Source organism: Nerophis ophidion, linkage group LG28 (assembly GCF_033978795.1).
Source record: "Nerophis ophidion isolate RoL-2023_Sa linkage group LG28, RoL_Noph_v1.0, whole genome shotgun sequence".
NCBI lineage: Eukaryota > Metazoa > Chordata > Actinopteri > Syngnathiformes > Syngnathidae > Nerophis > Nerophis ophidion.
In genome coordinates, this window is record NC_084638.1 from 26,057,355 (window position 1) to 26,075,959 (window position 18,605).

At 38.1% G+C, this 18,605-nt stretch overlaps 1 protein-coding gene across 5 annotated transcripts in view; it reads right to left on the reverse strand.

The window, feature by feature from the left end:
* Window positions 1-9,604: 9,604 nt before the first annotated feature.
* Window positions 9,605-18,605, reverse strand: part of LOC133545108 (sickle tail protein homolog) — an 80,771-nt gene continuing 71,770 nt past the window's right edge. Inside the window, exon 22 of one of the 5 annotated variants that reach the window (XM_061890453.1) lies at window positions 9,605-18,395. In XM_061890453.1, coding sequence (XP_061746437.1) covers window positions 17,715-18,395 — 681 coding nt within the window. In that variant the 3' untranslated portion in view covers window positions 9,605-17,714. The remainder of the gene's footprint in view (window positions 18,396-18,605) is intronic. The other 4 variants (XR_009804729.1, XM_061890454.1, XR_009804728.1 and 1 more) reach the window with 4 other exon arrangements.

The following is an 18,605-nucleotide window of genomic DNA, read 5'->3' on the forward strand; positions in this document are numbered from 1 at the left end:
AAGTCATAATTTCAGAGAATATATATATACTTATATATATATATATATACTTACAGCATGTTTCAAACAGACACAACTAAATAAATTGCTAATGGGTATATTATATTGATCATCTGATGCAGAATGGGATGTTTGTTTCGAGGGTTTAAGTGCAGTTCTCCTTTAATATTTTGGATAGTCGAACCTTTTAATGAGCGATTGTCTACGGCCACGCACACAGTCAAAACACCAGATGCTACTCCACAAAAATAAATCAATAAAAGTTCATTCTCCAATGAAACAGCTTTGTAATCCAATTCTAATACACTAGATAGTAACAGTTCATGTCAACTTTTCAACTCATTTACTTGTCTAATGCTTGCAACTGTGTGTATACAGATCATTGGAAGCTTTTGATGATGTAAAAAAAACAACTAAATGCAGTCGCACATGGGCATTACATTTTTTTAAGTAGTAACAAAATGGCATTAAAAAGCATTACATTTGATTTGCATTATTATTGTTATTGCATTGCATTGCATATATTTGATAGCTGTAGAAACTGATGTGGCAAAATAACGAATGGCTGATGATTATGTTCTTGCCTTGCAGCGTATGTCCTGAGATGCAGTACCCTTCCTGATTGGGACGATATTGAGGAGGTCAAGCTCAAGAAAGCTTTGGTCAACCAAAGTCAGGCCAGAGACGGTTTTAAGTAGGCCCTTGTACCTGTCAAGTTCATTCTATGGTAGGATGTTTCCTTGGTAAACATGTTCAATATTTTGGTCTAGGTTTGCGTGGTATATGTTGTAAAAAATGGCCCTATGATGTAGCTTTTAGTACCAGGTTATACTGTGATAATGCATATTGAGCTGTGCTGTGTCAAGCAAATTTGGCAGTGATGCAACCTCACTAACAAGCTAGCGGCTAATATCCTTTTACAGTTCAAAGTTGTTTCCAAATTAAAAAAAAATGCAGCTGGAAATGACGCAGTATGTTACTGCTTACATAATCAGGTATATTAGTAGCTTTTGTAACCAATTTCCACATGTTTCAATGATCATTTGTGTACCAAATGTTATATTGTTATGGCAGGAGGCTGTTCTATTGTTTACAACAGTGTTTCTTAATCCTAGGGCTGGGGCCCACTGTTTGGCTGCGAGTACCCCTTGGAAGCCGCCAATAAATATCTGTTTCTTAGCTGTGGTCCGTCCATATGGGCCGCAATGGTACTCGCTTGTAATCCACTTTAGTGTAGAAGGACTCATTCAGTGTTTATATTTCATTTGGCCCCAGACCCCTCTGTAGTGGAACATTCTGAGACCCCTCTGTGGTGGAAAAGTTGGTCGTGCCCCAAGGTTAAAAATGTTAAGAATCCCTGGTTTTCAATGTGTGATTATTTTTTTGTATGTAGACCAGTTCCAGACAGCACGGTTACAATTTTATAAATGTATTTCAGTTTTTGCTTGGAATATTTCAAAAATGGAAATGTTGTCATTTACTCACCTTCTTACTGAGATGAAGTCAAGTGTTTTTTTAACCAAGGTACCTGGTTTGCTCAACAAGGAGTTAAAAAAACTACACCTGACTTTTTCACAATAACAAAGTGAGTACTTAAGGTCATATTCATTTATTTGTGTGTTTGTTTTATTTTTTGTATGTTGTTTAAAGTATTGTAAATGTCAATATGTACATGATGTATGTACTAATTCACTACATTTACATTTTGTTATTTCATCTATTTTTAAATTATATTTTGTATTTTTGTGTAGCCAAATAAAGTGATACACCTTTCAATATTTGAGTATTTGTTTAGTGTTATTTCTAATTAAGTCAGATGAATATTTAAATTGCACTCTCAATTTGTTCTCATGATTCTCAAATTTCAGATATGATAATAAATTGAAGAGAAATAATCAAGACATGAAAAAGACATACATAAGATCTCTTTTATTGCTCATACATCTCATTTCTTTCCCTTTTTATCATCCTTCAAAATGAATGAGACATAATTGAGAACAATGGCATACATATATGAGCTCTCGTCAGTGTATCCCACTTCTCAAATATTGCTCACAGGGTTGTCTCAAATCAACCTCCTTTGTCTCAGTGACGTCTTGTCTCTTTTTAGCTTATTTATTGCTCCTAAGGGTCCCTTAGGAGCAATAAAGGAGAAGCAATTGATCACAAAATTAGACAGATATGAGAAGCTCAAAATGTTCTCAAGATACGAGATTAAGCAACAGATGAGCAAGCTAATTTTTGCTCTGGCCACGCTCCCTCCACCCCAGTGGACGATGGCGTGGAACAGCGCAGAGGCCACCACAGTGTCTATGTTTCTTTTAGTTGTTATTCATAGCTGTATGTAGAAGTGTCTGCTTGTATCCGCTGCTTTAATGTCTTTCATGTCCTTTGTCTTCTTTGATGTTTACCTCTTACACACATGTGAGAGGGATGTGTACTATGGCTATGAGTTGTTTTTTTTTTTTCCCTTGGCCTCAGTCTGGACCCCCCTTCTCCAGGGCCCAGGTTTAGACCATTTTTTTTTTAGTATGTTTTATTTTATTTTAATCTTCTATTTTTTTCACCCATTCCCAACCTCATTATACTTTACAGAGCCAGGAGTCCTCGATTACATTTATGTATGGAACACAGTCTTATCGTCACAAGACCCAGGGTAGACTAGGGGTTGAGACTGCTGACTTTGAATGAAAAGTACTGAGTTCAAACCTCACTCTGGTTGATAGTATTTTTTTTTTACCTCATCATACTTTACTAAGGCCGGGAGTCATCGATTACATTTGTGTATGGACTAAAATCCTACCTTTACAAGACTGAAAGTAGCCCAGTGGTTAAGACTGTTGCATGAGGACAAACTGTACAGAGTTCAAGCCCCACTCCGGTCAGCAGTATTTTTTCCACCTCATCTTACTCCAGTGAGTCAGGGGTCGTAGATAACATTTGTGTATGGAAAGAAATCCATTCTTCACAGGACCAAGGATAGCTCAGTGGTTAAGACTGCTGACTCTGAATGACAGGTACTGGGTTCGAATCCCACTCATGTTGACAAAATTTAGTTTAAGCTTGTCATACTTTACTGAGCCAGGAGTCCTCGATTACATTTGTGTATAGAACACAATCTTCTCTTCACGAGATCCGGGATAGACCAGGTGTTAAGACATCTGACTCGGAATGAAAAGTACTGGGTTCAAGTCCCACTCAGGTTGACTGTATTTTGTCCTACCTCATCAAACTTTACTGGGCCACAGTCCTCGATTACATTTGTGTATGAAAAAAAAAATATCTCATCAAGACCCAGAATAGCCCAGTGGTTAAGACTGCTGACTCTGAATGACAGGTACTGGGTTCGAATCCCACTCATGTTGACAAAGTTTTGTTTAAGCTTGTCATACTTTACTGAGTCAGGAGTCCTCGATTACATTTGTGTATAGAACACAATCTTCTCTTCACAAGACCCAGGATAGACCAGGGGTTAAGACATCTGACTCGGAATGAAAAGCACTGGGTTCAAATCCCGTTCAGGTTGAGTGTATTTTGTTCTTCCTCATCAAACTTTACTGGGCCACAGTCCTCGATTACATTTGTGTATGAAAAAAAATTGTCTCATCTAGACCCAGGATAGCCCAGTGGTTAAGACTGTTGACTCAGGTTGAAGAGTGTGGGGTTCGACTCCTGCTTGGGTCGATGTGTAATTTAAAAGATCAGCTGGAGGCTGCAAGTTGACAAATATTGTGACTGTGTCATTTCTCCCATGTAATGTTAAAATTATAATTTGATTTACTTTTTTTTTATCCAATTACAATTAACCTATTTTATTTTATTTGTACCCAGGAGAGCTCATTGGTCAACGCTCTTTATTTATCCTATTCCCACCCACCTCAGGAGTTACGCTCACTCGCACACACTCCTACACACACACACACACACACACGCACTCATTCTCACACACACACACACACTCACAGGTAACCCCTGAGGTGTCATCATTGACTATTTGACAATTTATTTTGGATTATTATTAGCTTTAGTGTTGACTTAATTTTTCAACTATATGTTAGTCAAACAACTAGCACATAACATTACTCTGTGTGGGGGAGAAGAAGCAGCCCACAATGTATGTCGTCTTGACGCCATACTACCAAATTACTGACTCCATGTATGGGATTTGAACTCACTACCCCTGTATTAGGAGCCCACAGTGTTGACCATTGAGCTATCCTGGGTCCCAACAAAGTTTGGTTTTCGCTCATATACAAATGTTATCAGTGAACTATGATCAGGCAAAACAAAGAACAAGAACTTCCTGGATGTGGATTTGAACCCAGTAGTACTGCGTGTGAGGCAGCAGTGTTAACCATTGAGCTATCACAGGTCCCACTAAGGATTGTTTTTCACTCATATACAAATGTAATCAGTGAACTATGATCAAGGCAAAACAATAAACTAACGACTCTTCCTACAAATGGATTTGAACCCAGTAGTTCTGCATGAGAGGCAGCAGTCTTAACCATTGAGCTATCCTGAGTCTTGTTGCAAGTGTAGTCTGGCTCATTCATTAATGGAATCGTGACATCTGTCCCAGTAAACTACGATTGAGGTGGAGCTCAATTTTGAACTGAAGTTACATATCAAACCAATTGGGATTCAAACCCAGTACCCCCATATTTGAAGCTCACAGTGTTGACCATTGAGGTATCCTGGGTTCCATCAAGACATGATTTTCACTCATATACAAAAGCAATCATTTAACAATGATAGAGATGAAACAAAAAACAAGACTTCCCATCTTGTGGATTTGAACCCAGTAGTACCGTGTGAGAGGCAGCAGCCTTAACCATTGAGCATTTTGGGTTCTACTACTTCTTGATCTGGATCAATATACGAATGTTACATACCTGTTGTTGAGTAGTTGGTGTGTGCCATGTTTCTCAGGTGTGACATACCTGTTGTTGGTGTGTGCCATGTCTCTCAGGTGTGACATACCTGTTGTTGGTGTGTGCCATGTCTCTCAGGTGTGACATACCTGTTGTTGGTGTGTGCCATGTCTCTCAGGTGTGACATACCTGTTGTTGGTGTGTGCCATGTCTCTCAGGTGTGACATATCTGTTGTTGGTGTGTGCCATGTCTCTCAGGTGTGACATACCTGTTGTTGGTGTGTGCCATGTCTCTCAGGTGTGACATACCTGTTGTTGGTGTGTGCCATGTCTCTCAGGTGTGACATACCTGTTGTTGTCATACCTGCCAGCTTGTCTGCAGCAATAAACAAGTCATCAATTGAGTCCACAACATGTTTGATGTTTATTCCTCTCATGTTGAAGTAGTTCCCATCTGCAGTTCGCCCACTGCGCTCTATCGCCACCATGCGGTCATACCTGCAACAACTTCATAGTTCTTTGAAACTATCGCCACCATGTGGTCATACATGATATATGATGTGTGATACATGATGTGTGATACATGATGTGTGATACATGATGTGTGATACATGATGTTTGATACATGACGTGTGATACATGATGTGTGATACATGATGTGTGATACATGATGTGTGATACATGATGTTTGATACATGACGTGTGATACATGATGTGTGATACATGATGTTTGATACATGACGTGTGATACATGATGTGTGATACATGATGTGTGATACATGATGTGTGATACATGATGTTTGATACATGATGTGTGATACATGATGTGTGATATATGATGTGTGATACATGATGTGTGATACATGATGTGTGATACATGATGTGTGATACATGATGTTTGATACATGACGTGTGATACATGATGTGTGATACATGATGTGTGATACATGATGTGTGATACATGATGTTTGATACATGACGTGTGATACATGATGTGTGATACATGATGTTTGATACATGACGTGTGATACATGATGTGTGATACATGATGTGTGATACATGATGTGTGATACATGATGTTTGATACATGATGTGTGATACATGATGTGTGATATATGATGTGTGATACATGATGTGTGATACATGATGTGTGATACATGATGTGTGATACATGATGTGTGATACATGATGTTTGATACATGACGTGTGATACATGATGTGTGATACATGATGTGTGATACATGATGTGTGATATATGATGTGTGATACATGATGTGTGATACATGATGTGTGATACATGATGTGTGATACATGATGTGTGATACATGATGTGTGATACATGATGTTTGATACATGACGTGTGATACATGATGTGTGACACATGATGTGTGATATATGATGTCCATCCATCCATCTCTTCCGCTTATCCGGGGTCGGGTTGCGGGGGCAGCAGCCTAAGCAGGGAAACCCAGACTTCCCTCTCCCCAGCCACTTCGTCTAGCTCTTCCCGGGGGATCCCGAGGCGTTCCCAGGCCAGCCGGGAGACATAGTCTTCCCAACGTGTCCTGGGTCTTCCCCGTGGCCTCCTACCGGTTGGACGAGCCCTAAACACCTCCCTAGGGAGGCGTTCGGGTGGCATCCTGACCAGATGCCCGAACCACCTCATCTGGCTCCTCTCCATGTGAAGGAGCAGCGGCTTTACTTTGAGTTCCTCCCGGATGGCAGAGCTTCTCACCTGCTTAACAGCTTTCTTATAACCAGCTCTGACTCCATGCGCTCTGAATACTCACTGCTGATTGGCTTTGTATGTAACCAATCAGATGGTTGTGTGGGTGGGACAATGGTGGGTGCTGCATAGGTGTATCGACAGAGGCAGAGGCAGCACGAAGCGAAAAAGCTTGTAATGCAAATACATTTAATAAAGTCAAATTCAAATAAATACTACACTTCTCTTTTGTAAAGTAAATCTGAACAATTGATATGGGCATCTACATCAACTATATGATTTCCCTAAAAAGATGGACAGGACAAAAAATTAATTATTAAATAATTAGTAAAAAAATAAAAAATAATAAAGGCTTTAATTTAGGTGGTGGCTTTGTTGTTAAGGCGGCCATCTTAAAAAAAACTGGAAACCCATATATACACACACACATTTATATGTGTATATAAATATATGTGTATATATATATATATATGTATGTGTGTGTGTATATATATGTGTATATATATATATATATTTATCTATATATGTATATTATGTATGTATATGTATATATATATATATATATATATATATATATGTGTGTATATATGTGTATGCCTGTTGCAGTTCTATTAACACTGACACGATTGTATATACGGCGGATACTGCCCTCCAAAATAGTTTCTCTCGTTTTGATGAAATAACATTAGAGGAATTGTTACAACGTGTAAATGGAATAAAACAAACAACATGTTTACTTGACCTTCTTCCTGGGAAACTGATCAAGGAGCTTTTTGTATTATTAGGACCATCAGTGCTAAATATTATAAACTTATCACTTTCCTCGGGCACTGTTCCCCTAGCATTCAAAAAAGCGGTTATTCATCCTCTTCTTAAAAGACCTAACCTCGATCCTGACCTCATCGTAAACTACCGACCGGTGTCTCACCTTCCCTTTATTTCAAAAATCCTCGAAAAAATTGTTGCGGAGCAGTTAAATGAACACTTAGCGTCTAACAATCTATGTGAAACCTTTCAATCCGGTTTCAGGGCAAATCACTCCACGGAGACAGCCCTCGCAAAAATGACTAATGATCTATTGCTAACGATGGATTCTGATGCGTCATCTATGTTGCTGCTCCTCGATCTTAGCGCTGCTTTCGATACCGTCGATCATAATATTTTATTAGAATGTATCAAAACACGAATTGGTATGTCAGACTTAGCCCTGTCTTGGTTTAACTCTTATCTTACTGATAGGATGCAGTGTGTCTCCCATAACAATGTGACCTCGGACTACGTTAAGGTAACGTGTGGAGTTCCCCAGGGTTCGGTCCTTGGCCCTGCACTCTTCAGCATCTACATGCGGCCGCTAGGTGACATCATACGCAAATACGGTATTAGCTTTCACTGTTATGCTGATGACACCCAACTCTACATGCCCCTAAAGCTGACCAACATGCCGGACTGTAGTCAGCTGGAGGCGTGTCTTAATGAAATTAAACAATGGATGTCCGCTAACTTTTTGCAACTTAATGCCAAAAAAACGGAAATGCTGATTATCGGTCCTGCTAGACACCGACCTCTATTTAATAATACAACTTTAACATTTGACAACCAAATAATTAAACAAGGCGACACGGTAAAGAATCTGGGTATTATCTTCGACCCAACTCTCTCCTTTGAGGCACACATTAAAAGCGTTACTAAAACGGCCTTCTTTCATCTCCGCAATATCGCTAAAATTCGCTCCATTCTGTCCACTAAAGACGCTGAGATCATTATCCATGCGTTTGTTACGTTTCGCCTCGATTACTGTAACGTATTATTTTCGGGTCTCCCCATGTCTAGCATTAAAAGATTACAGTTGGTACAAAATGCGGCGGCTAGACTTTTGACAAGAACAAGAAAGTTTGATCACATTACGCCTGTACTGTATATACCTTTATATACATATATACATACATATATACTGTATATACCTTTATATACATATATACATACATATATACCTATACTGTATATACCTTTATATACATATATACATACATATATACCTGTACTGGCTCACCTGCACTGGCTTCCTGTGCACTTAAAATGTGACTTTAAGGTTTTACTTACGTATAAAATACTACACGGTCTAGCTCCAGCCTATCTTGCCGATTGTATTGTACCATATGTCCCGGCAAGAAATCTGCGTTCAAAAGACTCCGGCTTATTAGTGATTCCCAAAGCCCAAAAAAAGTCTGCGGGCTGTAGAGCTTTTTCCGTTCGGGCTCCAGTACTCTGGAATGCCCTCCCGGTAACAGTTCGAGATGCCACCTCAGTAGAAGCATTTAAGTCTCACCTTAAAATTCATTTGTATACTCTAGCCTTTAAATAGACCTTTTTAGACCAGTTGATCTGCCACTTCTTTTCTTTTTCTCCTATGTCCCACTCTCCCTTGTGGAGGGGGTCCGGTCCGATCCGGTGGCCATGTACTGCTTGCCTGTGTATCGGCTGGGGACATCTCTGCGCTGCTGATCCGCCTCCGCTTGGGATGGTTTCCTGCTGGCTCCGCTGTGAAAGGGACTCTCGCTGCTGTGTTGGATCCGCTTTGGACTGGACTCTCGCAACGGTGTTGGATCCATTATGGATTGAACTTTCACAGTATCATGTTAGACCCGCTCGACATCCATTGCTTTCCTCCTCTCCAAGGTTCTCATAGTCATCATTGTCACCGACGTCCCACTGGGTGTGAGTTTTTCCTTGCCCTTATGTCGGCCTACTGAGGATGTGGTAGTGGTTTGTGTTGTGGTTTGTGCAGCCCTTTGAGACACTAGTGATTTAGGGCTATATTAGTAAACATTGATTGATTGATTGATTGATAAATAGAAATATAATCAGCTGCTGCTTTTCAACCAGCACCAGCTCATGAATATGCAAATGAGGCATTTTCATTCTAATTAAGTGCAGACCAAAAGGCGGAACTGGATTCGTTAAAATATATTTTATTTATTTTATCCCAAATAAATTCACACAAGTCTTTAAAACAAATATTTTATTGTCCACACATCAAAGTACTCCAATATCGGACAAACGGTATCCTTGACGATGACGTCAGTGCAGGTGTTGTGCCGGCAGCGGCCTCTGCTGGCGCTCACCGGAAGTGACGTGTTCCTCAACTAATTTACTAAAATAAGTATTTTGACTTTTTAAGTACTTACTGCAGTAATATTTGTGTACTTCCTTCCTGTGCTCCCAAGATTACCAAAAAACACGCTTTTATTGTGAAACTTCCGCTTTAAAAGGGAAGTTGACAAGCCGGAAGTACACGATAACTTAAATACTTCTCCTGCATTAAAGTACTTTTTTAATCGATGCTCTTTTTTTTTCACGGCGAAATAAAGAAAGCAGTTTTATTTTTTTATGTCTTTTCTTTTTTTTTATTTGCCGCATTTTTAACCGTTAAAGCTTTTTATTTCCAACAGTGGCAGGATTTTTATTTGATTTTCTTCTGCTCCCAGCATGCTTTGCGGCAGGCACGTCAACTTCCACATTTGCACAGGAACTGAACAAAATAAAAGACGTTTCTTTGACAACTGGGGGGGATTTCAAAATAAAAGACGTCTCTTTGACGGCTGGGAGGGATTTCAAAATAAAATACATTTCTTTGACGGATGGGAGAGATTTCAAAATAAAATATTTTTTTAAAATAACTTTTTGACGACTGGGAGAAATTAAAATAAAATACGTTTCTTTGACGACTGGGAGAGATTTCAAAATAAAATAATTTTTCAAAATAACTTTTTTGATGACTGGGACAGATTTCAAAATTAAAGACCTTTTCAAAATAAAAAACATTTCTTTGACGACTGGAAGATTTTAAAATAAAATATGTTTCTTTGACGACCGGGAGATATTTCAAAATAAAATAATTTTTCAAAATAACTTTTTTGATGACTGGGAGAGATTTCAAAATTAAAGACGTTTTCAAAATAAAAGACGTTTCTTTGATGACTGGAAGATTTTAAAATAAAATACATTTCTTTGACGACTGGGAGAGATTTAAAAATAACTGACGTTTTCAAAATAAAAGACGTTTCTTTGATGACTGTGAGAGATTTCAAAATAAAATACACTTCTTTGACGACTGGGAAAGATTTTAATATAAAAGAAGTTTCTTTGACGACTGGTAAAGATTTTAAAACAAAAGACATTTCTTTGACGGCTGAGAGAGATTTTAAAATAAAATAAGTTTCTTTGTTGACTGGGAGAGATTTCAAAATAAAATACTTTCCTTTGATAGCTAAGAGAGATTTTAAAATAAAATAAGTTTCTTTGATGACTGGGAGAAATTTCAAAATAAAATACTTTTCTTTGCCGGCTGGGAGAGATTTCAAAATAAAAGACTTTTCTTTGACGGCTGGGAAAGATTTCAAAATGACATGTTTCTTTGACGGCTGGGAGAGATTTCAAAATAAAATACTTTTCTTTGACGGCTGGGAGAGATTTCAAAATAAAAGACGTTTCTTTGACGACTAGGTGAGGTTTCAAAATAACATGTTTCTTTAACGGCTAGGAGCGATTTCAAAACAAAAGATGTTTCTTTGACAACTAGGAGGGATTTCAAAATAAAAGACGTTTCTTTGACGACTGGAAGATTTTCACATAAAATAAGTGTCTTCGACGACTGGGAGAGATTTCAAAATAAGACGTTTCTTTGACGGCTCAGAAATTTCGAAATAAAAAACGTTTCACTGACGGCTGGGAGAGATTTCCAAGTAAAAAGAGGTAAATAATTGCAGTACTTGAGAAGCTCAGACTACTAGAAGAGTACACGTAAAAAACATTGTTCAAATTTAAAGCAGACATTTTCAACTTAACTTGTTATGTAGCCATATTTAAACAAGATCGCATTTTACGATTGTTATGTTTCCGTACTTAAATAAGATCGCATTTTAGGATTATGTTTCCGTACTTAAATAAGATCGCATTTTACGATTGTTATGTTTCCGTACTTAAATAAGATCGCATTTTACGATTGTTATGTTTCCGTACTTAAATAAGATCGCATTTTACGATTGTTATGTTTCCGTACTTAAATAAGATCGCATTTTACGATTGTTATGTTTCCGTACTTAAATAAGATCGCATTTTAGGATTAAGTTTCCGTACTTAAATAAGATCGCATTTTACGATTGTTATGTTTCCGTACTTAAATAAGATCGCATTTTACGATTGTTATGTTTCCGTACTTAAATAAGATCGCATTTTACGATTGTTATGTTTCCGTACTTAAATAAGATCGTATTTTAGGATTATGTTTCCGTACTTAAATAAGATCGCATTTTACGATTGTTATGTTTCCGTACTTAAATAAGATCGCATTTTACGATTGTTATGTTTCCGTACTTAAATAAGATCGCATTTTACGATTGTTATGTTTCCGTACTTAAGTAAGATCGCATTTTAGGATTATGTTTCCGTACTTAAATAAGATCGCATTTTACGATTGTTATGTTTCTGTACTTAAATAACATCGCATTTTAGGATTATGTTTCCGTACTTAAATAAGATCGCATTTTACGATTGTTATGTTTCCGTACTTAAATAAGATCGCATTTTACGATTGTTACATTTCGGTGGTTGAATAAGATGTCATCTACGCTAATAACTGAAGTCCTCCACTTTTCAGGAATGATTTGTAAAAAAATACTTGAAATAGACGTACATTATTTTATTAGTAATATTTACTTTGTTCCTGACTGGAAGGAAGTTTTTCCGACTAAAATATACATTTTTCTTCTTATTGAAAGTATCTGGTTAAAAATGTCTATTAGTATAAAAGTAGACCTCAAAAATAGGAATAAGTGGTAATAATTTGCATAGCTCGTTCTTCAAATTAAAAACATTCTTTTTCCATCTTAGCGTCGGTTCCGATCGTTACACCGTCCGAACAAAACAAGCCGGAGTTTCATGCTAGTTCTTAAAACGTCACATTTTCCCCCAAACGGATTTTCGCTATTGAAATTTGATACCTTTCTTTCATTTTGTCACCACTCAAAGTCGGAAAACTTTAAGAACACGACAAAAAGTTTGCGAGGTTTGAAAACGTAACAACTTCCTGTCGTGCCCCCAGTTTTGTGACTTTGTGAAAAAAATAACAATAAAATGACAATAACATTTAACAAAATACACACACATATATATATATATATATAATAACAAAAATATACAGTAGTTTATAAAAATAAATGTTTTCAAAATAAATGTCGCAAATGAAGATATTTTTGGAAAAAACAACTTAAAATTCAAAAGTGTAATTAAAAGAATAATGTTGCTTAAGTTCATGAAAAATCCAAGAAAAAGGAAGAAGAAAGTGAAAGAAGTCCAAATATACATTATACAAATATGTCAACACTTATAATAATAACAGTAATATAGACATTATTTATATTTGTTTTGATGAACAATGATATTGTCATGTTTGCATGTGGTATTATGTACAACAATAAAGTATGTCAGATTTGAAATATAGACTTTATTGTGCTAATATTTAGTCCATTGCTAGCTTATTAGCACCTTTTGCAGAGTCATATTTTTATACTTGATACATACTTTTAGCATGTTAGCATGCTAACGTTAGCAAACTAGCTTCTTTTTCCTAGATACCTTTGTAGGTATAAGTATGGCGTCACATTAGTGCCAAAAATCCAAGCGCATAAAAACTGTTATCGCGCGCTGATTCTCCACTTCTTGTGCGTGCGCGCGGCGTCTTGGTTTTGTCACTTTGTGGGCGGTTATTCTTACACGGCCCCTCCTTTCTGATTGGTCAGGCAAAAATCGCTGAGGGCCAATCAGAAGTATAGCAGGGCGGGTCATGGTCAATATGTATCAAGATGATACAGCTCTTGTCGACAAACAAATTCTAAAAAGTCCAAATTTAGTGGAGTTGTGGAAAATGCCAATTGAATTTGATGTAAAAGTCTTTGAAGAAGGTAATGTCTCATCTGTTGAGAGAACATCACATAGTTCATGAAGTGTCAAGATCAATATCTCTCTTTTCATACAAGCAGTCCACAGTCAATGATGGAAATTATATTTTACAATATGTTTTCTTTCCTCACTTGTCTGTCTTAATTTTTTTATTTATTTATTTAATATTTGTATACGGAAATATTGAATGTATGCCACAAAGTGGGACTATTAATTTTCTTTCCTCCTTTCGATGCGTTATAAATATGTCATTTTTGCCTCTTTGAGCTGTAATTTGACCTCCTTAAAATGCTTCAAAGTGCAAGTTAAAGCTCTACTATGCAAAGTGAAAGCCATTTATCAACAACATCCAGAAACGCCGATCTGTAATTTCACCCCCTTAACATGCTTCAAAACTCACCAAATTTTACACACACATCAGGACTGGCAAAAATTGCCATCTAATAAACAACAAACCCTAAGAATCAAATTTAGGAAAAAACCCAGACAAAACTGCTTGTAACTTCTGTTAGGAATGTCGTAGAGACATGAAACAAAAACCTCTATGTAGGTCTGATTTAGACCAGGGCTTGGGTCGGGTGTCCAGCAGCCAAAGGCGGACCCGACCAACGCTGCTTGCAGCTTTATTATGTGTATATTTAAATAGTACATGTAGCATTGACATCAATAAATGATTGGAACCAGCTGTCTGAGGTAAGCTGGAGAAACATGGAGTGTTTATTCATATCTATGATGAAAGGTCCATGGCAGTTCCCTGGGATTAAAAAGAAAGGAAATCAGATTTTCTTGGGACTATCATGGCTGGACAAGTAAGTCTTACACTATTATCTCTCAGATTTAATTAGCCTAACGTATGGAGCTAGCTTTTTTGTTGTTTTTTTAAATACATATTTTTAACTCTGCCATCTGTACTGATCTGGGCTGATGTCTAACTTTTCATAGTTTGAGTTGTTTGCAGAAAAATATTTTTATTCAACTAATATTTGTATATGTAAATATTGAATGTATGCCACAATGTTGGACTATTAATTTTCTTTCCTCCTTTCGATGCGTTATAAATATGTCATTTTTTCCTCTTTGAGCTGTAATTTGACCTCCTTAAAATGCTTCAAAGTGCAAGTTAAAGCTCTACTATGCAAAGTGAAAGCCATTTATCAACAACATCCAGAAACGCCGATCTGTAATTTTGCCCCCTTAACATGCTTCAAAACTCACCAAATTTTACACACACATCAGGACTGGCAAAAATTGCCATCTAATAAAAAAACAAACACTAAAAATCAAATTTGCGCTCTAAAGCCCCCTAGGAAAAAACCCCGACAAAACTGCTTGTAACTTCTGTTAGGAATGTCGTAGAGACATGAGACAAAAACCTCTATGTAGGTCTGATTTAGACCAGGGCTTGGGTCGGGTGTCCAGCAGCCAAAGGCGGACCCGACCAACGCTGCTTGCAGCTTTATTATGTGTATATTTAAATAGAACATGTAGCATTGACATCAATAAAATGATGGGGACCAGCTGTCTGAGGTAAGATGGAGAAACATGGAGTGTTTATTCATATCTATGATGAAAGGTCCATGGCAGTTCCCTGGGATTAAAAAGAAAGGAAATCAGGTTTTCTTGGGACTACAATGGCTGAACAAGTAAGTCTTACATTATTATCTCTCAGATTTAATTAGCCTAATGTATGGAGCTAGCTTTTTTGTTGTTTTTTTAAATACATATTTTTAACTCTGCCATCTGTACTGATCTGGGCTGATGTCTAAGTTTTCATAGTTTGAGTTGTTTGCAGAAAAATATTTTTATTCAACTAATATTTGTATATGTAAATATTGAATGTATGCCACAATGTTGGACTATTAATTTTCTTTCCTCCTTTCGATGCGTTACAAATATGTCATTTTTGCCTCTTTGAGCTGTAATTTGACCTCCTTAAAATGCTTCAAAGTGCAAGTTAAAGCTCTACTATGCAAAGTGAAAGCCATTTATCAACAACATCCAGAAAACGCCGATGCCACAATGTTGGACTATTAATTTTCTTTCCTCTACTTGAAGTTTACAGCAGAGTCTACCTGAAGCCACTTATCTATGCCTACTTCATATCAGGACCACATGATTAGCATATGGGCCTAATTATTGATGTTATGATTGCAATTACTATTTTAGTAGAATAATGAATGACAGGTTAACACTACAATTAATGAATATGGTTTTAATATTACTATGAAAAGTATTTAGGCTTCTGCAAACAACTAAAACTATGGAGAATTAGATATCAGCCCAGATCAGTATAGATGGCAGAGTTAAAAATATGTATTTAAAAAAACAACAAAAAAAGTTAGCTCCATACATTAGTCAAATTAAACCCGAGAGATAATAGTGTAAGACTTACTTGTTCAGCCATGAAAACCTGACATTTATAACAAATTAAACCGTTGGGAAATGAGTTGAAAATTGAGCAAGTTATGGTTATTTAAATAGTGCATGTTCCTTGACAACTATGTACTGGGCGGGGCCAGCTGCCTGAGGTAAGATGGCCGCCACATTGCCATTGACTGACAGCGCTCAGAGCCAATCAGAAAGAAGGGGCCGTCCAACCATTCCCGCCCCCAAAGTGCCAAAACAAACATGAGAGTGCGAGGAGAGATGCCAGACCGATACGGAGCGCGCACGAATAGGTAACGCGCGCGCGCAAAGTGGTGAGTCAGTGCGCGATAACAGTTTTTATGCGCTTGGATTTTTGGCACTAATGTGACGCCATATATAAGCCTCAGAGGTCATAACATTTGGTTGGCATGCTAACATTAGCATCTTAACTTTTGTATTAGCTAATTTTTGATGTATGCGCACCTTACAGTCATGTATTTTGCTACTTGATGCATGTTAACAATATATATATATGATTAAATCTAATGTTGCAGGTGTAAGCCTCAGAGGTCATATCTTTTGATACCTGACACCTGCCAACTGTTAGCATGCTAGCTTCTTAAAAAAAAAACATTTATATGCAGGTGTAAGCTTTAAAGGTCATACATCTTTTGATACCTGACGTCTGCTCGTTGTTAGCATTTTAACAAGCTAATGTTAGGATACTAGCTTTTTTTAAATTTAATTTAGCAGGTGTAAGCCTCAGAGGTCATTTGTTTGTTTCGGTACCTGACCCCTGCTAACTGTTAGAATTTTACCGTGCTAATGTTATCATGCTAGCATTTTTTTAAAAGTCTAATTTTGCAGGTGTAAGCTTTAGAGGTCATATATTTTGATACCTGACGCCTACTAACTGTTAGCATGCTAGCTTTTTAAAAATAAATAAATCTTATTTTGCAGGTATAGGCTTCCGAGGTCATATCTTTTGATACCTGACGCGTGCTAACTGTTGGCGTTTGAGCATGCTAACGTTAACATCTTAGCAATTTTTTTTTTAAATCTAATTTTGCAGGTGTAAGCTTTAGAGGTCATATCTTTTGATACCTGGTGCCTGCTAACTGTTAACATTTTAGCATGCTAGCAATATTGTTTTTTTATATCTCATTTTACAGGTGTAAGCCTCAGAGGTCATATCTTGTGATACCTGACATCTGCTAACTATTAGCATTTTAGCATGCTAATGTTAGCATTTTTTTAAAACTTAATTTTACAGGTGTAAACCTCAGAGGTCATATCTTTGGATACCTGCCGCTTGCTAATTAGCATTTTAGCATGCTAATGTTAGCATGTTAGCAGTTTTTTGTTTTTTTTAAATATCATTTTGCAGGTGTAAACCTCAGAGGTCATATCTTTTGATACCCGCCGCTTGCTTGTTGTTAGCATTTTAGCATGCTAATGTTAGCATGTTAGCATTTTTTAAAATATAATTTTTCAGGTGTAAACCTTGGAGATCATATCTTTTGATACCTGACACCTGCTAACTGTTAGCATTTTAGCATGCTATTGTTAGCATGTTAACATTTTTTTATATATAATTTTGCAGGTGTAAGCCTCAGAGATCATATCTTATGATACCTGATGCCTGCTAACTGTTAGCATGCTAGCTTTTAAAAGAAAATAAATCTTATTAAGCAGGTATATGCTTCAAAGGTCATATCTTTTGATACCTGATGCATGCTAACTGTTAGCATTTGGTGGAATGGCCCTTCTGTGATATCATGACTCATATCTTAGCATGTTGTGTTAGCATGTTTCATTTTTTGTGCGTTAGCATGTTTGGTTTGTTGTGTTAGCGTGGTCGGTGGCTCGCAGTGCTGTGCGTCGCTACCTTTGACGTATTTCCTGCTGCGGGTCGGAGTAGCGGCGTTGGACAAAGATGCCGGGAGACTCCGCCCTCCGTGACTCGACATCACGGCGTGCAGGAGACAGGAGGAAGGGGAAGGGGAGCGCGGCGAGGACGAAGACGAAGAGCACGCTGAGGACGAAGACGAGTAGCAGGTGAGCTGGGAGGCGGGGCCAGGGCGGCGCTGACGCTTGCTCCGGTGGGGTTCACGGTCGGGAGTCGGCGGGACTCGACTAGACGAGGGGAGCAGACGGGTCAAATTCAGAGACGGGATGAGAGACTTGTGCCAGGAAGAAGATGGCGGCCAGGAAGAAGGCGGGGCATAGGAAGAAGGCGGGGCAAAGGAAGGGGAAGAGGCGAGAAGGAGCTTTCTGCCCGAGGACTTGGAAGACGAAGCGGTGGAGGAGGAAGAGGAGTCGGCGGCTTCCGAGCAGTGAGGCATGGTTACGGAGTCGGAAGGAGGAAGCTCCGGCCCCAAACTACGACACAGGGCGGGAATCTTAGATGCACGCAACGCCGCGCCTGATTGGTTCAAATCCTCAGCCGCTCGACAACGTCCGCAGTCGGCCTGTGAACGGGAATACTGCATGTCAGCCTAGTACTTCAACCTAGTACTACCTAGAGTTCAAAGGAACTGGAGAGTTCTTATCAACTCTCCAGTTGGTAGGAGAGTTTTGGTGCTATAGTAGACAGTGCGGTCCCGGGGTTTGGGTGACTTGGCGCCAATTCCTGGGGGTCTGAACAAGCATGTAGTACCGACTGTTTGACAAGCGGTTCC